Raw genomic sequence first — 14,173 nt, 5'->3', positions numbered from 1 at the left:
CAGAATTTGTGGTGAGGATGGTTTCCACTTGCACACGCAACACGCACGCACACAGTTAAACAGAGGGCATTGTCCATTGTCACAGCACACTGCTGGTCCATGTCTGGGTAATTGTGTTTGATAAGTATCACTCATCATCATGAGATTCATTACATTCAAAGAGTCATTGCTTCCTGGCCATTGACACATTGACGTCATCACAGTGTCTGCTGCTTAAATTGAAGGGAATAATTCATGAAATAGCCTTGTTGAGGTCTACCATTTAATAAACCATCATGGACTATAAGTAATGTAAGAACAATACTAGAGTCAAGCCAATATGTTCAAAATAAAGATTGCTTAAGAGAGAGAAGACCTGATGGGAATCACTCAACTATGTAAAGGGTTTGACATTGCATAGTTTCTCAGCATCTTTACAAAGTTTCCATGATATTGTTTAGGGAATGTTATGCGATAGGAATATTTGTTAGATGAGATATTGTCTATTGGCAGCTGCTCCTTATTTGATTAAGGCTGGCGTCTGGTCTTGTCGTCCCTACCGCCCTGCAGTCCTGGAGGTCTCCTCTCACTCTATTTATTTATGCCAATAACCACATTCCCCCTCCAGCCATCTACTGACTGTCTCGAAATGTCACATTATCCATACTAAACAAACTGGCGTCTTCCTACCAGCAACAGTATTTGTTTTCAGTGTCAAATGCATCACCTAACTAAAAAACTTTATTTATTTATTTTTCTCTCTCTCTCTCTCTTGCTGTCTCTCTCTTTCTGTCTGACTCTCTTTCGATCTCCCTCTCTCCCTATCTCTCAGGTCTGTCCCTGGACCACCAGGCAGTGTCAGCTGCCTCCCGTGTCCGTCTGTCTGAGAGAGAGGAGGAATGTCTTTCCTGCTACCTGAGGGCCTGTGACACCTCTCTCGTTTACCTGCAAGAACTCGACAAGGTGTGTGTGTGTTTTCCTTGGGTGTTTCTACCCCCATTGCAGATAATACATGTTATTTCCTGATGAAAAGCAGCACAAAACTACTTGGTGTATGTGTTTACTTTATCTGAAGTTTTTACTGTTGTGTTAGCAGATGGTGGTCAACCCTAGTTCTAAAGCAGCTAAGACCGGTTTGGTCCCTCTACCACTGGACATTGACCTGGGCTTCTTCCAGCAGGCGGCTCTACAGAGTGCATACCTGTGCCTGCTGCATAGGGGGTGAGTCAATGGCCCAGTAGAGCAGTCAAAGATGGTGGAGGCTTCCCCTCTTCCGCTCTGGAACAGTGCATTGTGATTTCAGCAACAGCGAATGGCACTTTTGCTTTTGACCAGTAGGTGTCAGTATTGCACCTCAGATAGGACAGAGTTATTGCTTGTAGTGGCACGATTGAGCTCCACTCATTTATGCTTAGGTGGAACCGCTCTGAATAACCCTCAGCTCAGCTATTTGACTTGTTTCATTGTTGCGTCTGTCTGTCTGTCTGTCTGTCTGTCAGGCACCTGGCCCAGGGAGCCCACCAGCTGCGCAGGGTCCTCAGGGTGGTGGAGTCTCGAGGCTCCCAGAGCTTCAGGAAGGTGAGAATAATGTATTTTATGTTTACGACGACGCGACTTGACTAAGTCAGGGAAACGGTCCTGGCTCTAGTTAAATCCTAGTCGTGTTCTGTGGCGTTACGGTACGTTAAACGTGTCTCATAGGCTGCAGCGCGGAAGCTGGCTGAGGTGTTGCTGAGCTCGGTGAGTGAGGACAGCTACTGGGCGCCCATGTCTCTCCCACCCTCCGCCTGGCTGCAGAGAGAAGGGAACGCCGGCCCAAAGGATGCCATGTACCCCTCTCCCAAACCACCCCAACGCTACAGTACTGACAGGTCGATACCTCCTACTTATTTCCTTCCTTCCACTCTCTCTCTCTCGCTCTCTCTCTCTCTCTCTCTCTCTCTCCCCTCTCTTGTCTTTTCTATACATGTGTAGTCCCATTAATCCACTGGTATTACTCAATCCCCATTCAGCATTAGCACTGGCTTGAGAGATTAGCTCACATTCCCCTACAGTGGGGTTGTGTGTACTCCTACTGAACCGTTGAGCTTAAATAACCCCAGAGCATCAATAAGGTCAAAGACAGGCCTCCCTAGAGGCCGAGGCGTCCACTGTTCCATTCATACAAAACCCACACATGGAACATAACTTGTTCTCGCCACTTTCTGACCTCGTATTGGCTAGAAGCTCTGCGGCTAAGGCGTTTATCCATGCTACTATAGTGCTCGGCGATCAACGGTATACTTCAGCCACCTCTCCTATAGAAGCACACGTACTGTACATTGCGTTCACACTTCCATTGCCTTTTTCCCCCCCCAAGGCTCCAAGATGTCGCACTGAGACCAGTTCTATTCGGTTACGTCTCCCATGCAAATTGTCGAACTTCAAAGGCTTTGTCGGGGACCTACCTTTGGCCATTCCGCCATCTCTACGATAGGATCTTATGGGTCTGCGCTATCCTCAAGACGATATCAAACCCTACACCCCAGACAACATGCACGAGTGAGAATGCACTCAGGGAAATCAATTGCAGATTTGTTGTCATGGGTTACTTGTTTAGAAGTGCCCTGACAGTATCTTGCAATTGTATCTTTAGTTGGTACATCATGGGCTCAGCCAGAGGGCAGTTAATATGAGCACATGCACAAACGTGTACGAGTGTACTATACGCGTGCACGTGCGCGTGAGAGACACCTGAGAGAGTGGCGTACTGTCGGGTTGGTCGGAGGGTTGTGTTATATCACGAGAGCAGGTGAAGTAGAAACAGGACGCTCCCTGCGATCTAGCCACGGCGCGGGGCAGTTGCGTGACGTGTCACTTCCTGCTCCCGTTTCCTGTGTTTCCCTGCAGCGTCTTCTGTCCCCAGGACGTGGTTGAGGAGGCCGTGCTCCTGCTGCTCATCACAGAGTCTACGGTGAGACAGCCCTATCTCTCGCTCTGTCTGTCTGTCTGTCTCTCTCTCACAAATGTGTGCGTGCACGTACGTACGTGTGTACACGTTTGGTACATGTGTATGTGCCTGCACGTGAGAGATACCTGAGAGAGCCAACTTCCTTGGTCCCTCTCCTTTTTCTCTGGCACTTTTCCCATTCCTCCCACCAATCACTTTGAAGTACAGTATCTCTCTCTCTCCCTCCCTCTCTCTTTCCCCCCTGAGTCTATATCTATTACTGAAATTGCTGTTTACCTGTGTGTTGTGTTGATTGGACATTGATTGGACATTCCTGTGGATATTCTTGTGCCCTCCCCTTCATCTACAATGTGCAGTACGTAGATTCTACGTTGATCTCAAAATGTATTGACAGGAGTTAGGCTGGCTTTCGCTAGTTCTGTCTATACAGGTGAAGGAAAGGACACCAGCAGATTAAGCCACTTCATAGGCCTTCTGCCGCAACAGCCTTGGTATGAATCGGATCCTAGACAGCTATGTGATTCCCCCCCGCCCCCTATAGGCCAGCGGAGACGCAGTCATCAGCCGAGCCCCCGACCATAGGGAGGAGCGGGAGACCAGTCTGCAGGACGCCACCTCTGTCTACGACCTGCTGAGCATCGGCATGGCCAGGAGGGGGCAGTATGCCATGCTGTCTGAGGTAAGCCTGCCTCGAAAAAACACTGGAGGCCAAAGTACTGAAACCTAACTAGCTACACAGTGTGAAGGGAAAGCTTTGCCTCTGACAACTGTTTCATGTCCTTGTTGTGTCGTACACTTTTGAGCAGGTTTAGGGACTCTCTCGCTCTTTCTCTAAGAGAATCTCTGACTCTCTCACCCTCTTTCTCTATTCCTCTCCTTATTCTCTCCCTCTCTCTCTTTCTCTCTAGCTTACCCAGGCTTCTCTCTCTTTACGTTCAGGTTGGCAGTGTTTTTTTCTCTCCAGGCGAATGAGAGTGAGCACTGCCTCACTAGGCCAGACAGGTGAACCCTCTCACGTGTTGGGGCCCATGCAGGGTATCACTAGTCTTGCTAACAACACGTCGCTGGTTATGTCTGTCTGCCTGACTGACGTCGTTCCTCTCATAGGTGTCATGGCGTGGGCCACTAGTCAGATTAACATCTAACCCTCAACCTTCAACCCCACTCTCCTTCAACAATGTGGGTTAATATCTCGTGTGTGTGTGTGTGTGTGTGTCCTCCAGTGTCTGGAGCGGGCCATGAAGTTCTCATTTAATGAGTTCCACCTCTGGCACCAGTTGGGCTTGTCACTCATGGCGTGTGGGAAGGTGAGCTCATCGCACACACACACACACACACACACACACACACACACACACACACACACACTATCCTACTCTAATCTGGCATACTACCTGCTTGCAAGCATATGTAATCACTCATCCTCTAAATGTTGCTGTGAGGTTGTGTGTGCGTTAGTCAGTAGAATGCGTGAACCAGAAGGACTGAGTGATGACGAGAGATGAGGAGTGTGACAGATCGAAAGATCTGGAACCGAATCTCCTCCCCGGTCTGGCTGCCTGCAGGATGAGGTGACACCGCAGATCAATGCAGAACTCTGGAAATAGGCTGCTCCCTATAAGGATGGGGGGGGGGGGGGCTCAGTGTCGTCGGATCTGCTTCTATTTAGGGCCAGCTGTGTGTGTTAGGGAGCGAGAGAGTGTGTGTGTGTGTGGTGCATTGATGAATGACCTATATGACTCCCTTTCTGTGTTATTCTATACGGAAAGTAAATATGCGCGTGATCTATGCTCCTGTTATATCAGTAGACTAGATTGTCTCTGTCTACACTGTAGGAGAGTGTGCGTAAGCATGAGTGTGTGTGTGTGTGTGTGTGTGTGTGTGTGTGTGTGTGTGTGACAACTTTTCTCGACGTGTCAGTGACCATGCGTGTGTGCCTGTGTTTTACAGGGTGTGGGCGCCGTGTCTGTGCTCAAGGAGTGTGCCAGGATGAGACCCGAGGACCCCTCACTGCCCATGTTGGCCGCCAAAGTCTGCATCGGCCAACTGCACTGGGTGAATGACACACACAGTCTCTCTCTATTTCACGATACCTTTACACGACATGCTATGCATACCATCCATACGGGCCGTCGGTCACCATTCAGAATCGCCGCAACCATTATTACATAACCGCGCTCCACACGAACGCCCACCTCCGCCCCAACCACTGTGATAACCAGCCTGGCCTGTTGTTGATCCAGGAGGGGGGTAGTGTAGGATTAGGAGACGCATGGTGGCATGGCAACAGAGGGGCTAGAGATCAGATGTGGCTAGGGAGACTAAGGAGCTTACAGCCTTACAATCACAATAGGATACTATGGGACCAAAGAGCAACAAATTACACACATCTTGACCCTTGGAACTACACATTTGCACTGTATTTTCTAGGAGTCAGGGTCTGGGACTTTGGGACTAGAGTCATTCGAGGGTCTTTGACCCCTAGTTGGTAGGAGTGGAGTGACCAATAGGGATTTGTGTCCGACTGTGGAATGTTATTTTTATTGTTGACAGAAATATATATGATTTTTGTTGCATTATTTGATTGTAAAAATTACATTTAGGGAGTTTAAAAAGGGAAAAGATTTTTTTTCAGAATTTTCCAAATGTTTTCAATATTATTACGCTGAACAAAAATATAAACGCAACATGCAACAATTTCTAAGATTTTACTGAGTTACAGTTCATATAAGGAAATCAATCAATTGAAATAAATAAATTAGGCCCTAATTAGGCCCTATTACATGACTGGGAATAGAGTGGCTGTGCAAAGTTGCTGGATATTGGCGGGAACTGGAACAAGCTCTCTTACACGTCGATCCAGAGCATCCCAAACATGCTCAATGGGTGACAAGTCTGGCACATTTTCAGCTTCCAGTAATAATGTACAGATCCTTGCAACGTGGGGCTGGGCATTATCATGCTGAAACATGAGGTGATGGTGGCGGATGAATGACACGACAATGGGCCTCAGGATCTTGTCACGGTATCTCTGTGCATTCAAATTGCCATCGATAAAAATGCAATTGTGTTCGTTGTACCATAACCCCACTGCCACCGTGGGGTACTCCATTCACAACATTGACATCAGAAAACCACTCGCCCACACGACGCCATACACGCTGTCTGCCCAGTACAGTTGAAACTGAGATGTATCCATGAAGCACAAGCATTTCGCTACACTCGCATTAACATCTGCTAACCAGGTGTATGTGACCAATACAATTTGATTTGAAGAGCACACTTCTCCAGTGTGCCAGTGGCCATCGAAGGTGAGCATTTTGTCCACTGAAGTCGGTTACGATGCCAAACTGCAGTCAGGTCAAGACCCTGGTGAGGATGACGAGCACGCAGATGAGCTTCCTGAGACGGTTTCTGACCGTTTGTGCAGAAATTCCTCGGTTGTGCAAACCCACAGTTTCATCAGCTGTGCAGGTGGCTGGTCTCAGATGGTCCCGCAGGTGAAGAAGCCAGATGTGGAGGTCCTGTGCTGCCGTGGTTACACATGGTCTGCTGTTGTGAGGCCAGTTGGATGTACCACCAAATTCTATAAAACAATGTTTTTTTTAACACTGTTCTACAACAGTATGCTTAAACTTTTGAAGTATTTGCTTTGCCAGACCTAAAGCATAATGTTTGCTTTTTAAATGTTGTTTTATGTTCTAAATCTAGAAAAACATGCTAACGGAATTACCCCTGGAGCATTTAATAATGCATATTTGAATAATCTTATGTTAGTATTAAACAATACAAAATAAAAATGAATCACTGGAAAATATAAACAAACTGTTGAGATTAACATTATTTAAAAGCTTACAAACAGGGTTGTCAAACTATTTTAAATGTCTTGGGGAAAAATGACATTTTTTGGTGACATTTATGTCATTAAACGTTATCTAAAAACGTGTCAACTCCGTTTTGTTTCATATTCGCATATGTTGTAGCTTAGATCCTAATTTGACATCATCTGAGTTGGGTCATTTGTGTTGTGCCCGCCATCGGTAGAGACACAACATGCTCTTGAATAAAGGAGCACCTTTATCTCCTAAATGTTTAGCCATTTCCATGGGCAAATATCTTTTGTTTAAATCAAAATGGACACTGTCAAAAAGGAACTCAATTCAAATGGATATATCCCATAATAACATAATGGCTCTCTTTCTTTCTATTGTATGGAACTTTGTTGATAGTGTCCGTATTCTGAGAAAGAGAGGGATAGAGAATGAGGAGGAGGAGGATGATGAGGGAGGGGAGAGATAGAAAGAGAGAGTAAAGGGGAGGGGGGACAGTCAGGGAGAGTCTAAGCAGCTGTTCTGCTGGCACCGTGTCAAAGGCAATTCACCGACCCCTCCCCATACCTCACACTGAGTGACACGGTTTTACCTCGTCCCAGCTCAGCCACACGGGGGACTCTAGTGCGTTGTTCTTCACCTGAATCTACAGTGTCCTTAAACTAACCACACACTGCCCACGATACAGCCCTTCAGACTATACAAACGCTCTATACCATACAAACACAAAAGCTCACTAAACAAGACAATCCGAAACCTACTGAACATGCCTTTTAAACCCTTGATCTCACAGTTGAGCTCACAAGGTTAGTAAGTACTTCAGCAGACTAGACCCATACCACATCGGGCCGTTATCTTTGCGTGTATCTGTGTGTGATAGCTGGAGGAGGCTGAGGCCCTGTCTCAGAGTGTGGTGTCCATGGGAGAGGAGGCTGCAGAGTTCCTGTCCCGTGCGTACCTGACTGTGGGGCTGTGCTGCAGTCTGCAGGCCTCTGACGGTAAGAGACACCACTATGAGATGCTCTACGAGGCAGGATTGGTTTCCTCTAACAAACGGTGGCCCTTGGAATCCGCCATTGAGAGAACCCACTGAACTCACTTGTCCTGATAATCCACACTTTCAGTAATTGGCCTTCCCCGTCGCCTGTGCAGTATTTAATTCCAAGGTGAATTGTGTAGGAATGAATATGAGGTGGTACTCGCAAAGGGCGACTAATATTTTCAGGATTCAGAACTGTGCGATAAATACCGTAAACCTCATTATAATCCACTATGAAAATGTCGCCCAAAATGCCTTGTTTTCCACTGATGGTTTTGTCCATCTGTACCTAATCTCTCTCCAGCCACTCTGAAAGCTGATCGGGATGGGTTCAACAGACGAGCACTGCAAAATCTGCATAAGTACGTACCAACCTCTCTCTGTCAGTCTAAGTAAGTATCCTTTGCCACGAGGCTTGGCTTGTGCAATTCAGAACGGCTCATAGGAGCAGGAGCCCGTCTCCTGTTTCTGTAGCGCGAGGCAGCTTGATGTACAAGTACACCCCCTGGACAGCACGCTAGTCTATCACAGGGCCTTACCCCGAATCTATCTCCTTAATGCTGAATGCCAAGCAGAGACACATCGGATCCCATTTTTACAGTCTTTTGTGTGACTCAGCCGGGGATCAAACTCCCAACCTTCCAATCTCAGGGTGGACAATCTAACCACAAGGCCACTCTGTCAATCTAGGTTGGTCTTAACCTGTGCGTTTGTTTTTATAGTTAGCGTACACTACAGTTTGTGTGTTATTCTGCATTGTCATTGAGTGTGATCTCTCTCCTCTGAAGAGCCCATGCACTAGATCCCCATGATGCTAAGATTGCTCTCTACCTGTCTCTCCAGCTGGCTCTTGTACGCCAGGTCAGTCAGCACTGCCACACACACATATACTGTAGTACACACACCATAACGGCTCCTCATAGTGGTTCTCCATCTTGGATCTTCTGCGTCTCTTGTCCTTCGGTTTCTCCTCTCCCCATTCACTGTGGGTATGTGTGTGAGCAGGTGGCAGCTGCCATGGATCCCCTGCAGGTGGCTCTGTCTCTGCGTGGGGACGACCTGCACTCCCTCCACCTACTGACCCTTCTGCTTAGTGCCCAGAAACACCACCAACATGCCCTCGAAACCCTCACACTAGCGCTCAGCCAACACCCTGAGAACTTCAAGTAGGTCGCCACTCTCCTGTATTATGGAACTGTGTGTGTGTGTGTGTGTGTGTGTGTGTGTGTGTGTGTGTGTGTGTGTGTGTGTGTGTGGGGTGAGAGAGCCTAACTCTGGTGTGTGTCACCCAGCCGGGTGCTCTGGAGGCCCAGGCCCAGACCTCTGTGTGGGGATAGGGTGTCTGAGCTCCTCACCAGAGCCACACACACTCACTGAAGGCCTTATTTAGATGTGCCAGACCGGGCATCCGCACTGCGCTGAGGAGTCTACCCTCACACACCCTTACCCTTTTCACACTGCCGCACTGACCCCAACTCTTCCATGTAGGTTGGAGTTGCAGTACTCCCTCTCTCTAAGGAGCAGACAACATTATGCAGTAATGAAAGACCACAGACACACATTATTAGTCGATCATGCAATTGGCCCATGCCACAGTGTTGCCTTGCTATAAGAAGAGTATGCATATTTGAAAGCCACGTGCTATTTTGAGTATTTCGCAGTGCCACCTCACCCTAGCGTCTGCAATAATGATCTAAGACACATGTTCTTCACAGCACGACCATTTGGGGTCAGTGTTGGTCTCTATGGTGTCAAGAAGAGAGGGGTACAGTGAAAATAGATAGCGGTAAATTAATGTGATATAGAGACAGATAAATAAGGAGATATGGAGTCAGAGAAGAGCGAATCAAACATTGTTGCATTTATATCGTATTTGTAGCTATATATATATATATATATATATATATATATATATATATATATATATATATATATATATAATATCTACAGTACCAGTCAAAAGTTTGGGCACACCTACTCATTCCAGGGTTTAAAAAAACAACAAAAAAAACAATTTTCTACATTGTATGAAGGTCAGTTAATCCGGAAAATGTCAAGAACTTTGAAGTTTCTTCAAGTGCAGTCGCAAAAACCATTCAAGCACTATGATGAAACTGGCTCTCATGAGGACCGCCACAGAAAAGGAAGACCCCGAGTTACCTTTGCTGCAGAGGATAATTTCATTAGTTACCAGCCTCAGAAATTGCAGCCGAAAGAAATGCTTCACAGAGTTCAAGTATCAAACACATCTCAAAATCAACTGTTCAGAGGAGACTGCGTGAATCAGGCCTTCATGGTTGAATTGCTGCAAAGAAATCACAACTATTTCTTTTTAATTTTTTTATTTAACCTTTATTTAACTAGGCAAGTCAGTTACGAACAAATTCTTATTTACAATGACGGCCTACCAGAAGGCAAAATGTCTACTAAAGGACACCAATAATAAGAAGAGACTTGCTTGGGCTAAGAAACATGAGCAATGTACATTAGGCCAGTGGATATCTGTCCTTTGGTCTGATGAGTTCAAATTCGTGATTTTTGGTTCCAACCGCCTTGTCTTTGTGAGATGCAGAGTAGGTGAACGGATGATCTCCGCACGTGTGGTTCCCACCATGAAACATGGAGGAGGAGGTGTGATGGTGTCGGGGTGCTTTGCTGGTAACACTAGCGATACGCCATCCGATCTGGTTTGCGCTTAGTGGGAGTATCATTTGTTTTCAGCAGGACAATTACGCAAAACACAACTCCAGGCTGTGTAAGGGCTATTTGACCAAGAAGGAGAGTGATGGAGTGCTGCATCAGATGACCTGGCCTCCACAATCACACGAACCTCAACCCAATTGAGATGGTTTGGTATGAGTTGGACCGCAGATTGAAGGAAAATCAGCCAACAAGTGCTCAGCATATGTGGGAACTCCTTCAAGACTGTTGGAAAAGCAGTCCTCATGAAGCTGGTTGAGAGTATATACCAAGAATGTGCAAATCTATCATCAAGGCACAGGGTGGCTACTAAAATATAAATATATTTTGATTTGTTTGACACTTTTTTGGTTACAACATAATTCCTTATGTGGTATTTCATAGTTTAGATGTCTTCACAATTATTCTTCAATGTAGAAAATAGTAAAAATAAAGAAAAATCTTTGAATGAGTAGGTGTGTTCAAACTTTTGACTGGTATTGTATATGTATATATATGTATCATTTAAAGTTTATATTCTAGTAATTTCTCTCCCTCATATGCATATGCAGACACATTCCTTCTCCATAGAGACATTTGACTGACCCATTTAAGAGCTTTTTGTCAGGCTCAGCCCGTCACAGCCCTCCCTGCGCCAGGAATGCCCATCGTCCCGGTAACCATGAGGTCATATCGGCGGAGGGAGCAGTCAACATCTGTTGTTAAATAGAAGAATGTGTGAAGAATTTGTGCTGAAGAGGATTTAGTTTGAATAGCATACGTACACAATGACATGCATGTACAGTATGTGCACGCATGTGCATGTGACGCTAGTCATCGGATTTCTGCAGCACAGACTGTCAATTTGTTGTAGCACACACTGAATCATTGTGCTTTCTCTCTCACTTTCTGTCTTTCTTGGTCCCCAAATAGAAGGCATTTACTCTACGATAAAAATACCCGTGTACACACACGTTCCTGTAGTGTACAGACGCAAATCTCGATTCATTTCTCACGTCTCGTACGCCACCTCCATAGGTAGCAAGGGAGACCCCCCCCCCCCCCCAAAGACAAACATCTCTTCGAGCCATATCATGCCACAGTAAATATCTTAATAGCAGACAGTAATTGGATGAAACAGTTGAAATGTGTATAGGCATTGTCCTTATATTTGACATGTTTTTATTGAGATTTTACCTGAAAATGCAGTACTGGCCTGTTGCATTCTTAAATGGCCGGCGTGGCTTTATAAGTAAACAGCTGGGAAACGCTACTGTCTTTTTATCTCTCTTTTTCCCGTCTTTTTTTTTTTATCTCTGTCTCTGTTTGAAATTGTTATCAGCTAGTAAACAGGCATTTTTAGCACAAAGCGAAAGAGCTGAGGAGGCTGTGGAAAGGGAGGGGGGAAGGGAGGCGAGAGAGAGAGAGAGTGTAGTCTCGCAGTTTGTTCTAAAGAAAATGATTAATCCCAGGCTTTGATTCTGCATTCATCTTGCGGCATGTCACAAGATGAGTGTGCTTGCACACACACACACACACACACACACACAGTAGGAAGCCCACTAACACACGGCACACCACTCCTCTACTAAACGCTGCTCTGGCCGGTACCTAATAGGAAACCCACTGGCCCCGCTGACAGGTGTATCCGTAACACCACGTCTGTCAGCAACAGTTTTCATCCTCATGTCAGATGACACTTTGTGCATATCTCTCGCCCCTCCATCCCTCCCTCCATCACCCTAGCCCTTCCACCCACCCGTTAACCGGTAACGAGCCACATTTCACCGGGTGTTTTTCCCCTGCTGCCGGGCCGTCTGGCTGTGCTATTGATCACCAGTGCTATCTTTAGGCTTGGACGATATATACCGTATACCGGGGTATTTTCAATTACTGACGGTATAATTTTGGGTTGGGGGCAACCCCGCCTTGCGGGTGCTGCAGGGGTGCGTGCTACGCCATTGCTTAAAACTAACTGAGTTAAGTATAACTATAAGAAATCTTAGCTGTGTCAAATCAATTATATTCAGCTCAGGGCTCCAGCTATGCATTTGGTTTGCTAACTTGCTAGCTAATTGGCTAGATGTCAAGATCAAGTTTCTTGGTTACAGCAGAGACATTCAATCCCTTCCTGAATCAAGACCCCTGTTGCCTAACTTGTTTTGCGAGTCAAACTACAGCGCCCCCTGTGTGCACTTCCGGTAATACCGTATACCCTGGTATGGTACAGAAATGGTATGACTGTAAGAAAATCTGGATAGTGCCCAACCCAAGCTCTCTGTCAGTAAAAGGTGAGCAGAGAGAGGAATAATTTGAAGAGGCTCCAGTTGGGGGAGCAGGGAGACAGGAAGAGACAGACAAACTGCAGGCAGACAGACAGGCATCCGCTTTGGGGCTTCTTTCTCTCCCACGGATGAGTAAGGGCCCTGACTCTTTCTCTCTCCCTCTTTTTGTCTTTTCCCTTCACATACTGTACCTCTCTCTTCCTTTCCCAGCTCAGCCTCCCACTGTAGCATATTGTAACCCTCCAGACTCACACAGTTCCTATCTGTTAAAAAACAGAGGACCAAAGCTCTATGAACAAACAGTGATAAACATGCTTATCCTATATGATGGTAGCATCAGGTCCTGGTTGACGTGCCAACGGTATGTGCTGACCTAGCAAACACATATTGTGTCAACATTGAGCCAATGTTGTGTGTGTGTGGGGGGGTCCTGATGTGTCGAGTATATGGTATAGCACACCAATGTGTGTATCGATGTGTAAAGTGCTAATGGTGTACTAATTGATGCATGCTGTGTTGATGTCTGTGCTCCTTGTCACCCAGTCTGCTGTTCACTAAGGTGAAGCTGGAGGAGGCTCTGTATGGGCCGGGCGTAGCACTCCAGACCTGCCAAGACATGCTGCAGCTATGGCAGAGCCGCTATGACTTCACACGTACCAGGTGCATGTATGGGTGTGTGTGTCTGTGTCTATATGTCCGCCTGCCTGCCTGTCTCTCTGTTTATGTGGTTAATGAGTGTGTTACATGTCGGTGTCTGTCTCTTGTGTCTATAATGTGTTTGTGTTTCATGTGTGGGTGTGTGCATGCACGTGTGTGCTCGTGAGTGTGTTTGTCTACTGCACTGGGTGTGTGGCTATAATGGCTGCTGCTGAGTGGGAGCTGGGAAGGATTCTGCTGTGTATTGATTAGCTGCCATGTGGTGTTGCAGTGAGGGGGATGACAGCAGCAGTATCCACCCACCAGAGCCACTTCCACTCAACCGCAAACCCAGTGGCCTCCACCTCACCCTGCCAGACTTCCAGGACAGTGAGACTGGTTTGTACTGTCCACAGCCTCTTGGGTGTATTGATGTCCATGTAACCTTTGTTTAGACAGGTTTGTCTCATTGAGATAATACACAAATCTATTTTAGCAAGAGCGACCAGTATTTGGATAGTGTATCTTTACAAAATATGATCTGCTGTTTGTAAACGAGGGGTTTTCGTGTATGTGTATTGATTCAGAATGAACTGTTCAAGGACCAGAGTCCGTATCCACAAAGCATCTCAGAAAAATAACCTAAGAATTTTGTTAAAACCTGGGGCCATATCCACAAAGCTCTTTGAGTAGAAAATTGTAAGTGCTGAGAATAGAGACATTTTACTCCTACTCTTATGGGTAAAAATAAAAGCTATGCATGAAGCCTCTTTAG

The 14,173-nt window shown here is 46.2% G+C and overlaps 1 protein-coding gene across 4 annotated transcripts in view; it reads left to right on the top strand.

Moving 5' to 3' along the window:
- Nucleotides 1-14,173, top strand: part of LOC115113333 (tetratricopeptide repeat protein 7A-like) — a 45,506-nt gene that overhangs the window by 16,017 nt on the left and 15,316 nt on the right. For 2 of the 4 annotated variants that reach the window (XM_029640856.2, XM_029640860.2), the window contains exons 5-18: nt 812-942; nt 1,073-1,200; nt 1,479-1,557; nt 1,681-1,850; nt 2,869-2,932; nt 3,471-3,608; nt 4,153-4,236; nt 4,880-4,984; nt 7,640-7,757; nt 8,103-8,160; nt 8,587-8,659; nt 8,804-8,964; nt 13,306-13,422; nt 13,691-13,797. In XM_029640856.2, coding sequence (XP_029496716.1) covers nt 812-942; nt 1,073-1,200; nt 1,479-1,557; nt 1,681-1,850; nt 2,869-2,932; nt 3,471-3,608; nt 4,153-4,236; nt 4,880-4,984; nt 7,640-7,757; nt 8,103-8,160; nt 8,587-8,659; nt 8,804-8,964; nt 13,306-13,422; nt 13,691-13,797 — 1,533 coding nt within the window. The remainder of the gene's footprint in view (nt 1-811; nt 943-1,072; nt 1,201-1,478; nt 1,558-1,680; nt 1,851-2,868; nt 2,933-3,470; nt 3,609-4,152; nt 4,237-4,879; nt 4,985-7,639; nt 7,758-8,102; nt 8,161-8,586; nt 8,660-8,803; nt 8,965-13,305; nt 13,423-13,690; nt 13,798-14,173) is intronic. The other 2 variants (XM_029640857.2, XM_029640859.2) reach the window with 2 other exon arrangements.

This window comes from Oncorhynchus nerka, linkage group LG28 (assembly GCF_034236695.1).
Source record: "Oncorhynchus nerka isolate Pitt River linkage group LG28, Oner_Uvic_2.0, whole genome shotgun sequence".
NCBI lineage: Eukaryota > Metazoa > Chordata > Actinopteri > Salmoniformes > Salmonidae > Oncorhynchus > Oncorhynchus nerka.
The sequence above is the reverse complement of the archived record's forward strand: the minus strand, read 5'-3'. Positions and strand labels throughout refer to the sequence as shown.